Raw genomic sequence first — 14272 nt, forward strand, 5'->3', positions numbered from 1 at the left:
ATGCTTCTGCTATCTCTTCCCTAGATTCTTTTAAAATGCGTGGATGCAATCCACCCAGACCAGGCGTTTTATTCTCTGAGTTTGATTAGTTTATTTAATATATCCCCTCTTCTTATTTTAAATGTACTTATCTCATTACTAATCTCATCATCCAATGTCATGTCCACCTGTTCTATCTCCCTGGTAAATACTGAAGCAAAATAATCATTGAATATTTCTGCCATCTCTCTATCATTACCTGTGATAACATCCTGTCTATCCTTTAATGGCCTTATTCCCATCCAAACCTTCCATTTTTATTGATGTGTCTGTAAAATATTTTACTATTTTGTTTTATGTTCCTTGATAATTTAATTTCATACTTTCTCTTTGCCTTCCTAAATTTTTTTTGACTTCTCTCATAATCTTTTCGTATTCTTCTTTATCATGCACTCCCTGCTGACCCTCAATTGTTCTCTTATGGCTTTATTCATTCATGGAGTCCCATTAGTGTTTAGTTTGTTCTTTCCTTTTAGCGGAAGATATTGTTCCTGCACTCTGTTGAAAACTGTTTTAAATGTTTCCCATTGCTGTTCTACATCATTTCTTGCCAATATTGTTGCCCATTTTATTTTCCCCAAGTACTATTCTTAGCCCCTCAAAATCAGCTTCTCTACAATCTATTACCACAGAAATTGAACTGTCCTCTCGCCGACACTGAAAGCAAAGGAAACTCGCAGCCCATCCCCATTCATATTCGATGGCCAGAGGGGCAACTTATTAAATATTGAGAAATGTAAGGAAAATGCTAAATTTGGTGATGCTCATTGACAAAACATAGAAAATATACTTTTTACGGAGCTTCTGGTAAAGGAAAATAGAGTATGAGAGGATATATTTGGTGATTAAAAACTGACTGCAAAAGCTTCTATAGATATGTGAAGAGAAAAAGATTAGTGAAGACAAACGTAGATCCCCTGCAGTCAGAATCAGGTGAATTTATAATGAGGAACAAAGAAATGGCAGACCAATTGAACAAATACTTTGGTTCTGTCTTCACGAAGGAAGACACAAATAACCTTCCGGAAGTACTAGGGGACCGAGGGTCTAGTGAGAAGGAGGAACTGAAGGAAATCCTTATTAGTCAGGAAATTGTGTTAGGGAAATTGATGGGATTGAAAGCCAATAAATCCCCAGGGCCTGATAGTCTGCATCCCAGAGTACTCAAGGAAGTGGCCCTAGAAATAGTGGATGCATTGGTGATCATTTTCCAACAGTCTATCGACTCTGAATCAGTTCCTATGGACTGGAGGGTAGCTAATATAACACCACGTTTTAAAAAAGGAGGGAGAAAGAAAACGGGTAATTATAGACCGATTAGCCTGACATCAGTTGTGGGGAAAATGTTGGAATCAATTATTAAAGATGAAACAGCAGCGCATTTGGAAAGCAGTGACAGGATCGGTCCAAGTCAGCATGGATTTATGAAAGGGAAATCATGCTTGACAAATCTTCTAGAATTTTTTGAGGATGTAACTAGTAGAGTGGACAAGGGAGAACCGGTGGATGTGGTGTACTTGGACTTTCAAAAGGCCTTTGACAAGGTCCTGCACAAGAGATTGATGTGCAAAATTAAAGCACATGGTATTGGGGGTAATGTACTGATGTGGATAGAGAACTGGTTGGCAGACAGGAAGCAGAGAGTCGGGATAAACGGGTCCTTTTCAGAATGGCAGGAAGTGACGAGTGGGGTGCCGTAGGGTTCAGTGCTGGTCCCCCAGCTCTTTACAATATACATTAATGATTTAGATGAAGGAATTGAGTGTAATATCTCCAAGTTTGCAGATGATACTAAGCTGGGTGGCGGTGTGAGCTGTGAGGAGGACGCTAAGAGGCTGCAGGGTGACTTGGACAGGTTAGGTGAGTGGGCAAATGCATGGTAGATGCAGTATAATGTGGATAAATGTGAGGTTATCCACTGGTGGCAAAAACACAAAGGCAGAATATTATCTGAATGGCGGCAGATTAGGAAAAGGGGATGTGTAATGAGACCTGGGTGTCATGGTACATCAGTCATTGAAAGCTGGCATGCAGGTACAGCAGGCGGTGAAGAAGGCAAATAGCATGTTGGCCTTCATAGCTAGGGGATTTGAGTTCGGAGCAGGGGGGTCTTACTGCAGTTGTACAGGGCCTTAGTGAGGCCTTACCTGGCATATTGTGTTCGGTTTTGGTCTCCTAATCTGAGCCATTGAGGAGAAACTTCTTCACTCAGAGAGTTGTTAACCTGTGGAATTCTCTACCGCAAAAAGTTGTTGATGCCAGTTCGTTGGATATATTCAATAGGGAGTTAGATATGACCCTTACGGCTGAAGAGATCAAGGGGTATGGAGAGAAAGCAGGAAAAAGGTACTGAGGTGATGATCAGCCATGATCTTATTGAATGGTGGTGTCGGCTCGAATGGCCGAATGGCCTACTCCTGCACCTATTTTCTATTTTTTTTATGTTTCTATGGTTCGTTAAATTGAAGTCCAGAAAAATTACACTAACATTCTATAAATAAGGGAGAGACATATAGTGACAATTATGATCACCATAATTCTAAAAATAATGACACATTGGGAAGGGTTCAAAAGGCAACAAGGGTCACATCAGATATTAAATTAATGAATTGTAAAGAGACACTAAGGGACGATTGGGGTGTAAGGCTCCAAGTTTTAAAAATAATCATAATAAGGTATCAATGCAATAGATGTGGAAAAATTATTTGTGTGGAACTAGAATTAAAGTAGGGCATACAAATGTAATCCAAAGAACAACGTGTTCAGTGTTGCTTCAGTAATTAATCACTCATATGAGTTATTAAAATATGGAATAGATTACCACTTAGCCAAGTAAATGTAGACAGCTGCAATATCCAGTAAAGAAAAAATGAACACATTACTCAATCAGCAAAAAGTAGATGATGATCATGGGCTTTGTGCCAATGCAAGAGGGAGGTGGAAGAGGTCTTTGGTTCTGAATAGGAACCTAAACCACGGGACAGCCCAAGTTGGTTGAAAGTCCTTTCCTTGTACTTGGGATTTCTATGTTTAGATTCCTGTAATGTGATTCTCCATCATTGTGTTGTATTGCAATGCTTGTACGCCTCTGCTTTTTGCCACAAGTCATCAACATTCGAAGACAAGATTTTGCACACAGAAGAAGAGAACAGACAGCCTGCTATTGTTTTATTGCATAAGAAATTGAATTGTAGCTATTATATAAAATAACAAATGGTGGAAAGTGTGTTAGAAAGCTGTAACTCAATCTTAGTGAATGGAGGATGTTAATAAACTGGTTGAGCTCTGTCTCATGGTTTATGGCATAATCTTAATCTCTCACTAGTGTAACAGCCATACAGCATAATCCTGGTTAACTATTTTGCTTTCTACACGTTTGAGCTGCGAAAAAGATATCCAGTTAAATTTTATGGGGAAAGATTGTCTCTTCATAATTGTAGCAAAGTGGCTATTGTGTTCCTTAAAGTCTTGTTTCCAGTATTCACAAATAGCAGATGACACCTTCGCCTACGTGAATGAGCAAAGTATGGTTAATTCTGCATATTGTGATGTGATTAAAAATTTGGTTATGGTTATGCCTGCACGTATCAATCTGCCACAGGCAATGCATCTCGCTGATCTTTGAAGAGACTTTATAGCAAACAGAATTTAAGCATGTTTGTTACTCAATACCTAACCCATAATATCATGACAGTAAGCATTATCCAGATAGTACCTGTGAATTATTATAGCAAAAAACACTTTTCAAAAACAAAGAAGAAAGATTTCAAAGAACTGAAGCTGACAAAACAGAAATAGATACCTTCCTGTGGGACAAGTGCAATTACGCTTCTCTTCACAATTCTCCGAAGGAAAAGATAACAAGGCTTTTTGGTAAAACAGATATTTTTGGGAAACACAAATAAAAAGGCTTGTGTCATCCTGTTTAAAACCCGCATCTCTGAAATGCACTTATATTGGAGCAGGGTGATCCTCTTTACAAATTCTTAAAAATATTGAACTTACGGATAAATAGAATACAATATTTATAGAGCAGTGGGTTACCTTTTTGGTTTTCGTTAGATATGTCCTGGCAGAATCCTTGAAAGATGCATCCTCATTGGGCTTCTCTGCTTGAAGATAACAAACCCAACCCAGCAGATACCAAACCTACAAGACAAGTGCATTCTTCAGGTCATCTACTTTGCAATTATAGGGAATTATTTACAGAACGACTTCATCAATAACTGTCAGAACAAAGCCTGCATTTTGTAATGTAATGCATACAGTCGGACCCTTAGAGATTGTATTTTGCTGGTTAACTGATCTTTACTTCTACAAATGGATAAAATACTATTAGAAAGAGACCTTGTATTCTTTTATATTATTTTAAAGTTTCAGAGCTTGTGCGTACCATTCCATTACTTATGATACATGAGACTAGGGCCCCGAAATTCAGTAACGCTGGAAAGCTGGTGCTCCCTCCACCTTTTTGGGGCCATTAGCGCCAAAATTTTTGTATGGCTGGGCCAACCCATATTCAGCTCCAAAAGTGAACAAATGGGTTCCAGCGCTAATGAACCTTTCCAAAGTGGATTTTTCAGTGGTGTGGCTGTCTTAATTTGAGCGTTATCACCACTGATGCAGGTAAGGGTTTCTAACGAGCCAGCTGCTCCCTGTACTTTTTAAGGCCAGAGAGCAGCAAGGCCCTTGGGGGGGGGAAGGGGGCGGAGGAAGGATGGCTGGTGTAAGAGGTGCAAAGAGAGCCAACAGGTTCACTGATATGGTGCTGGAGACACTGATGGACGGTGTGGAGGACAGAAAAAGAATACTGTTTTCTGATGTGGGGAGACCTGGCAGACCGCCAGTACATAATGCATAGAGGGAGATTGCAGGGGAGGTGTCAGGAACCTCCATATATGTGAGGACGCACCCACCCAGGAGGGTGCTGGCTAGTCTGCACCCGGCCCTTCCAGGATGGTGATGGGCCGACGCCTCCTAGCTCTGGGGCGACAGGGATCCTCCTCCTCCTGCCCCTCCTCCTCTTCCTCCTCCTCCTCAGGTGGTACTGCTGGCTCGACCTCCAGTGACTGTCCCCTCGTGATGGTCAAATTGTGCAGCAGGCAGCAGACCACGATGATTATGGAGAATCGCTGAGGAGAGTACTGCAAGGTGCCACCAGAGCGGGCCAGGCACCGGAACCTCTGCTTAAGGATGCCTTTGCACTGCTCGCTGATGCACCTGGTGGCACAATGAGCATCATTGTATGCATGCTCTGGCGCTGACCTGGGGTTTCGCAAAGGAGTGAGCAGCCAAGTGGACAGGGGATATCCCTGGTCCCCAAGGAGCCAACCACAATCCTGATTCGGGCCGGTGAAGACGGTGGGCACACTGGTCTGGCACAGAATGAATGAATCATGGCCGCTGCCTCCCTTGCCCACTGCCTGTCAGCACGGCGCTGATGGCGACACCTTCTCCCGCATGCCGCCCTGTTTCTGACCAGGTGTCACCCTCCAAACACTCCTCGCATCCTCAGGGTGAACCCTGCCAAGCAGGTCTCTGCCGTTCACAGGACTCCACTAAAGAGTCAGACCTGAAGTTGTACAAAAGTACAGGGGTATGTGCAGACCTCTGAGCAGCACTCAGCAGGTTTAATGGAACCAAAACAATTAATAAAATTAGACGAAAAAATAAATACTGCGCATGCTGGAAAATGAAATAAAAACACTAATAATTAATAAAACTATATCAAAAAATAAATAATGCAGATTCATGCTGGAACATGAAATAAAAACTATAATAAATAATAAAACTTTTTACCTACCAAAGGGCCCCAGCGGTGTTGCGTTTGAGCACCGCATCAAAAACCTCATGGGTACACTGCCGGGAAAAGTTCTACCTTTTCCTTGGTGAATTTAGTTGTGGTAGTCCTTTTCCAGCGGCCTGCAAGCTGCAGAGCTCACTGCTGGAAACCTTCACTGACAGCGGCTTCACTGCGCTGTTTTCGGCGGAATTGACCGCTGAAATCCCCCGAGTTGAATATGGCTTGGGGAGGGAAAAGTACCCGACCGCAGCGGCCGATTGATTTTTTTGATTGACTGCCCAAACTCCACGGTAGCCGTCCTTTCAGGGACGGTGAATTTCGGGCCCTAAATGTCTTCAATATGATGAATAATATAAAACCAGTATTTCTACCATAGTCAATAGAAGGTTAAATTACTTGGAGGACACATTTCTAACCTGACCAGACTCCTTTTCTATGGGTAATTAAAACAGTTCTGCAGCAGTTCCACCAGCAATATTAATTACATTTTCTAAAAACACAAAATGCTTCAACTGCGATATTTTAGATCTGTCAGATAATATTTAGTGCATTAAATCAAGTAAGTAATTTTCACTTGTGTTTTCTCACTAAAATTCCAATAACACATATAAAGAACAGAATAATACCCACCCGTGCTTTCTGTCTGCTGTTGCTATATTGTTCTTTATGTTCATTAACAATGGCCCTGCATATAAATGCTATGAAGAGAATCTAATACTAGTACAATCTTGTCAAACTGATGTCTTCTCACTCCATTAAAGTGCACATTTGGCTATAATTGGGGGAGCCTCGTATACCAATGGATCATTTACTTAACTCAACTTGTCAAGAAAAGACCAGTGCTTTATCGGTTCTATGTTTAGTTTGAGCAAAGCATTTTGCAGCTCAAAGGCTCCAAAATGTTCTACCTGGCTGACTACATTTACTAAATTTTAATCAATAATAGTAGATCTCCTTTGGCATTGCTCAGTGACTCAAAGGATACAATATTTTATAATGACAGAAGCGATGTACCATGTAACATACAATATTTAAAATTTAGTTTGTCTACCATGGCATTACTCACTGACAAAAGAGCTGATACATCTCTTCCAGTAACTCTGGTTATTTCTCACTGTCTAATTCTTATCCTGTTGCTCACTCCGCCTTTGTTCTGCATCCTTATTCTCTCCCTCTCTGTATGGTGCTTGCAAACATTTCTCCTTGTGCCATGTATCACTCTGATCATTTTTCATTATTTCTGTCTCACTATATAAGCCACTCTTCTCTACAAAAGCAAAATACTGCAGATGCTAGAAATCTGAAATAATAACAGAAAATGCTGGAAATACTCAGATCAATACTCACTGACAAAAGAACTGATAACTTTTTCCAGTTCTGACAAAAGATCATCGACCTGAAATGTTAACTCTGTTTCTCTCCATGCCGCACCTGGAATACTGCGTGCAGTTTTGGTTTCCATATTTACGAAAGGATATACTTGCATTGGAGGCAGTACAGAGAAGGTTCACTAGGTTGATTCCGGGGATGAGGGGGTTGACTTATGAGGACAGGTTGAGTAGGTTGAGCCTATACACATTGGAGTTCAGAAGAATGAGAGGTGATCTTACTGAAACTTATAAGATAATGAGGGGGCTCGACAAGGTGGATGCAGAGAGGATATTTCCACTCATAGGGGAAATTAAAACTAGGGTACATAGTTTCAGAATAAGGGGCTGCCCATTTAGAACTGAGATGAGGAGAAATTTCTTCTCTCTGAGGGTTGTAAATCTATGGAATTCTCTGCCCAGAGAGCTGTGGAGGCTGGGTCACTGAATATATTTAAGGCGGAGATAAGACAGATTTTTGAGCGATAAGGGAGTAAAGGGTTATGGGGAGCGGGCAGGGAAGTGGAGCTGAGTCCATGATCAGATCAGCCATGATCTTATTGAATGGCGGAGCAGGCTTGAGGGGCCGTATGGCCTACTCCTGTTCCTATTTTTTATGTTCTTATCAAACAAGGAATCCTTGTCACTATAATCCGCCTTACTGGAATACAACACATACCTTTGTCTTTGGTAGGCATATGAACATACACTCTATTAGACCTATGCTCAAGCTATAAACCAACAGACAAGTTTACTTAACATTAAACAGGTAAACCAAAACTGTTCTGCACAGTCATCATCATCATAGGCAGTCCCTCGGAATCAAGGAAGACTTGCTTCCACTCCTGAAGTGAGTTCTTTGGTGGATGAACAGTCCAATACAAAAGCCACAGACTCTGTCACAGTTGGGACAGATAGTCGTCGAGGGAAGGGGTGGGTGGGACTGGTTTGCCACACGCTCTTTCCGCTTGATTTCTGCATGCTCTCGGCGTTGAGACTCGAGGTGCTCAGCGCCCTCCTGGATGCACTTCCCCCACTTAGGGCGGTCTTGGGCTAGGGACTCCCAGGTGTCAGTGGGGATGTCACACTTTATCAGGGAGGCTTTGAGGGTGTCCTTGTAGCGTTTCCGCTGCCCACCTTTGGCTTGTTTGCCGTGAAGGACCTCCGAGTAGAGCACTTGCTTTGGGAGTCTCGTGTCTGGCATGCGAACTACGTGGCCTGCCCAGCGGATTTATAGGAGTTGCAACTGTTACTATTCTCCTTAAAAACATGGATTACCTCGCAACATAAAATTGATCATTGAAACGTGGTTGTTCATTTCTTATATGTGAATTGAGACCAAAGGATCACATTTAGCTTAGTTTCTGCTGGCCAGAGACTAACTGTCGACCAGCATAAACTCAGACATAGATATTTATCATTTTAAAAATATCCTTTATGTAATAAAAACATCCTATGAAGAATACTGAAAAATAGGACATTAGATAAGTGCGTCTCATAACTGCGTTAGATTAACAGCCATTCACAGGTTGTCAATTACCAGGATGTTTGTCCAAGCAAGCATGTCTGCCATTTCTGGTAAAAGTCAAAGACATTTCTCAGTCTTTGTTTGTACTCGACCAAAGTGTGAAGCTGATTGGAATGGCTTGATTCATTGATCTGTGTTAAATACTTCGAATGACCCAGTAGATCCTGATATAATGACAGCAGTGAAACCATATAACTTAGGCCTTTCTGAACTACACATGTCTCTGCCTTCTCTTGACCTGCAGAGTTTGCGAGCAGTGTCTGACATTAACCCTACATGTACCGTGTTCATCAAAAACTTGATAAAACAACACTGACAAAAAAGCTCCAATTTTCTTGTCACAAGAAATTATTTCACTAAATGCATCATTTTGCAACATACTCATAATAAAGCTTTACAAGGAAAAGGACTTCTTAGATATTCCTTTCGTCTCAGGGACCCTCGGAGTATTTACCATCCATGTTACAATTTTGCAATACAGTCCCCACCGCTTATAGCGGGCACGTTGGTGCTCATGCATTTGTCTGCTCTACGTGTTGATTGGTTTAAAGGGATAGTGCTATTACTACTGAACAAGACTGTAGCAAATTACTATTAAATAAATTAAACAAGACTGTGTGCAAAGTAACTAACTTTATTTAAACCACACCTCGCATTTCCTTTTTCTGTTTGGATTGGAAGCCTGATGTCATTCATTAGACAGCTTTTTAACGTTGTTTCAGCTGGTCTGAGATGGCAGGTTTTAGAAGACTGAGGTGCTGTGCTGGTCGTGCTGGCTCATCTTCGTTGGCTCATCGATTTTGTTCAGGAGTTTGATTTTAGTGCTGAAACTTGTGTCTTTCCTCTTTCTAATCATGTTTGCTACTGCAGTCAGTGCTGCGTAGTGCAAGCTGCAGCCCCACAGTGCTTAGAGGGCATCAAGTGCACAAGGTTCAAAAGTAAAATACTGCGGAAGCTGGAATACCATGCTGGGATGCCTGACCTGCTGAGATTTCCAGCATTCTCTGTTTTTATTTAAGTACACAAGGTAATTGGACTGTAACAAGGTGCTATTTACTTATTGAACATGTTTGTTATTGCAGCCATGGTGAGTAGTGCAAGCTGTAACCCGACACCAGTTAGAGGTGATTAAGTATACAAGGTAATTGCACCTTAATGAGATGCAAACTCAGTAAACACCTATTTCTGCCTGAAATACACAGCATACACTGTAAGTGGCAACTTTTTAATATAATGAAAATGGAAAATTTGGTTTGCACTTTTTGGCCTTTATAAATGATTGCCTGATTTAAATGTGAGCAGGTTAAGTGGTGGGGGCTGTAATTTAATGTGGTTACCTGTTGGTTTCCAATTGGTTGCTGTAAGACTGTCAAATGCACAATTTTCCCGATCCTTCCAACAAGAGAACAGGCAAAATCGCAGAATATTGTTGAAGTCGCAAAACAGCTCCAATGTCTCCATTGGTCAACAGATGCAGGTTGGTGATATTACAACTCACTACTGTTAAATACACCTAACAACTAGGACCTTAAAATGCAATCACCTATCAGCCATGCATTTGTATTCGGCAATTTATTTTTACAATAGATTTGCTTGTTTTTTATGAAGAAAGCAGGGTGTGCCCACCTCTCACAAGGTTCTCTATGGGACAACATTGCCTTTAAAAAGCTCTGACCATTCTTGGGAGCAAAACTGCAGTTTGCCAACAGTTTCTCTGTGGGGCTGCTGGGAAGGATGGCCAACTATGTTGAAAAAAAAGAAACAGGCCAGCTGGTTCAGCCCTGGAAGCTGGCCTCCTCTCAGAGATTCAATATTGGCGTTTGAAGCAGCTGATCAGCACACGACTGTCGAGTGGCCCTTTGCATTCTTTCACAGAACAGCTGCAACAACCACTAATACAAAAGCCAAATACTGTGGGTGCTGGAAATCATAAATAAAAACAGAAAGTGCTGGAAATACTCAGCATCTGTGGAGATAGAAAGAGTTAATGTTTCAGGTCGAAGAGCTTGCGTCAGAACTGGAAAAGGTTAGAGATGTAACAGGTTTAAAGCATGTACAGAGGTAGGGAAAGGGGTGAAGGGCAAGAGAGGGGGAAAGAACAAAAGGGAAGGTCTGTGATAGGGTGGAAGGCAGGAGAGATTAAAACTACAACAAGCATTTCTATAACGCAATTAATGTAGTGAAATGTCCCAAGGCGCTTCACAGGAGTATTATGAGATAAAAAATTTGACACTGAGCCACATAGTAGAAATTAGCGCAAGTGGCCAAAAGGTTGGTCAAAAAGGTATGTTTTAAGGAATGTCTTGAAGGAGTAAAGAGATGTAGAGAGGCGGAGAGGTTTAGGCAGGGAGTTCCAGAGCTTAGGGCCAAGGCAACAGAAGGCACGACCACCAATGGTTGAGTGATTATAATCAGGGATGCTCAAGAGGGCAGAATTAGAGCACAGACATCCCAGGGAGTTACAGAGATAGGGAGGGGTGAGGCCATGGAAGGATTTAAAAATAAGGATGCGTATTATGAAATTGAGGCATTGCTTAACCGGAAGCCAATGTAGGTCGGCGAGCATAGGGGTGATGGGTGAGCGGAACTTGGTGTAAGTTAGAACACAGGCAGCCGAGTTTAGGATCACCTATAGTTTCCGTAGGGTAGAATGTGGGAGGCCAGCCAGGAATGCATTGGAATATTCATGTCTAGAGGTAACAAAAGCATGGATAAGGGCTTCAACAGCGGATGAGCTGAGGCAGGGGCGGAGACGGGCGATGTTACAGAGGTGGAAATAGACGGTCTTAGTTATGCTAAGGATATGTGGTTAAAAGTTAATTTCAGGGTCAAATCTGACACCAAGGTGGCGAACAGTCTGGTTCAGCCTCAGACAGAACTTGGGGGGATGGAGTCAGTAGCTAGGAAATGGAATTTGTAGCGGGGACCGAAAACAATGGCTTTGGTCTTCCCAATATTCAATTGGAGAAAATTTCTGTTGATCCAGAATGGGATGTCGGGCAAGCAGGCTGACAATTTAGAGACCGTAGAGGGGTCGAGAGAAGTGGTAGTGAGGTAGAGCGGGGTGTCATCAGCGTACATGGGGAAACTGATGCTGTGTTTTTGGATGATGTCGCCAACAGGTAACATGTAGATGAGAAATAGGAGGGGGCCAAGAATGGATTCTTGGGAGACACCAGAGGTAGCGCTGTGGGGGTGGGAAGTGAAGCCGTTACAGGTGATTCTCTGGCTACGATGAGATAGTAAGAATGGAACCAGGCGAGTGCAGTCCCACTCAACTGGGTGACAGTGGAGGGCGTTGGAGAAGGATAGAGTGGTCAACCATGTCAAAGGCTGCAGACAAGTCAAGAAGGATGAGGAGGGATAGTTTGCTTTTGACATCGTCACAAAGGATGTCATTTGTGACTTTGATGAGAGTCGTTTCAGTACTGTGGTAGATGCAGAAACCGGATTGGAGGGATTCAAACATGGAATTGTGGGAAAGATGGGAACGGATTTGGGAGGTGATAACATGTTCAAGGTTTATTGGAGAGGAAAGGGAGATTGGAGATGAGGCGGTAGTTTGCAAGGATGGAGGGGTCGAGGGTTGGTTTTCTGAGGAGTATGGTGATGACGGCAGATTTGAGGGAGAGAGGGACAGTACCTATAAAAGAGAATCGTTAACAATATCAGCTAACATGGGAGCCAGAAAAGAAAGTTCGGTGGTCAGCAGTTTGGTGGGAATAGGGTCAAGGGAGCAGGAAGTGGGTTTCATGGACAGAATGAGCTCAGAAAAGTCATGAGAGGAGATCTGAGAGAAACTGGAGGTCAGGGCGAGGGCAAGGGGGGATCCTTAGAGGAAGTTTTGCCCGGTGGGCTAGGTAAAGGAAGGGAAGAGACAGAGGCGGCCGAACGGATGGTCTCAATCTTAGAGACAAAAAAGTCTATGAACTCCTCACACTTATTGTCGGAGGTGAGGGTGGAGACTGGGGAGAGGGGTTTAAGGAGCAGTGAAGAATAGCACCGGGGTTTATCTTTATATTCCAGAATGATTCTGGAATAGTGAGTGATTTTGGCAGACGAAAGCAATACCCGATAATGCTTTATGTGGTCCAACCAATGTGCTATCATTCATCGTGGTCCTTCAAATCAGCCTGCTGTCTGTGCTTTGTGTGCCTACTCATGTCATCCACCCTGCCCCCTCCTCTGCTGCTAACCATTTGTCTGTTCTGTTATATTTTGCAGAACTTGAAGCTAACCCTGACAATGCAGAAGATGATTCAGAGCGAACGAGCCTGAAGAGGAGAATATCTTCCAATCCCATCTTCCCGATCAAGAGCATGGGGGTGAGGGGGAGGGGGAGGTGATGGATGAAGCCCCCCCTGTTATACTCACTTTGGAGGAGGTGCAGGTGCTGCCCATTGAGGTGCCAGTCCCTTTCCTGTGTGGTACGAGTGTTGCTGGGACATTCCATGGTTTTCCACAGTCCGAGGCTGCAGGTTCCAGTGGGGTGCAGCGAGGCATACCCAGGGCCCCATCATCCAAGGCTGCGGGTCCCAGTGGGATGCAGTGAGTCACTCCCAGGGTGAGAATGGTAGGAGAGCCGACAGCGCTCTCCTGAGGTGCAGAATCTAACAGATGTGGTTCAGATGATGGCAATGAGTGCGGAGATCATTGATCTTACACAATCACTTCTGGACACCATCAGTGGAGTGGGTGATGAGGTATCGGGACTGTCGGGAGAAGTAACCACACTCTCACAAGAAATGGGAACACTGTCCGGCAACATGAGGGAGGGAATGTCACAGATCGCTGAGACATTCGGCGAACATGAGGGAGGGAATGTTGCAGTTAGTTGAGATACTGTCAGGGCACATGAGGGAGGGAATGTTGGAGTTAGCTGCTGCAATAAGGGAACACACACAGACCCTGCGCCCACTGACAGAATCAACTGCCACTCCCACTCCAATCCCCAAACCAGACTCAAGCCGGGCCCTCCACATTACCTCCTGCCCACCCCCCCCCCCACCCCATCAAGAAGTGCGCATTACCCGAGATGTTCGAAAGAATAAGCTTGGTACCAACCCGAGAAACACTGCGCCACCGCCTGCGGGCAGAGGTGGAGTCAACAAGACCAAGCGCAGTGGGCAATCTTCGAATAAGGCGGAGGAGAGATGGGTGCAGCCTTTCTTTGCTGCTGTTGTTGTTCTTATTATTATTGTTGTAATTGTTCTCAAATTAAAAGTTTTTTGTAAGTTATGTAAATTTAAAGTTTAAAAGTTTGTAAGTGATCTTAGTTTTTAAGTGATCTTAGAGTTTGTCAGTGATGTTAAAGTTTGTAAGTGATCTTAATTGAAAACATTAAAGTTTGATACAAGAATATTTTTATTAAAGTTAAGTACAAACAAATGTTTGTTAAACTTTTGAATAAAATATATTTTGAATTATAACTGAATCATTTCCATTATTTGTTCAATTATTAACACAACCTTTTGAAGTAAACAAGAACCATTTCCATTATCGCAACACAATATTATGGAACAGGTCCAAACAGTA

General features: G+C 42.8%; 1 protein-coding gene across 1 annotated transcript in view; it reads right to left on the reverse strand.

Moving 5' to 3' along the window:
* LOC139263963 (uncharacterized) overlaps positions 1–14272 on the reverse strand; it is a 697384-nt gene that overhangs the window by 133362 nt on the left and 549750 nt on the right. Inside the window, exon 10 of the mRNA XM_070880058.1 lies at positions 4084–4188. Coding sequence (XP_070736159.1) covers positions 4084–4188 — 105 coding nt within the window. The remainder of the gene's footprint in view (positions 1–4083; positions 4189–14272) is intronic.

Source organism: Pristiophorus japonicus, chromosome 5, assembly GCF_044704955.1.
Source record: "Pristiophorus japonicus isolate sPriJap1 chromosome 5, sPriJap1.hap1, whole genome shotgun sequence".
Classification (NCBI taxonomy): Eukaryota; Metazoa; Chordata; class Chondrichthyes; family Pristiophoridae; genus Pristiophorus; species Pristiophorus japonicus.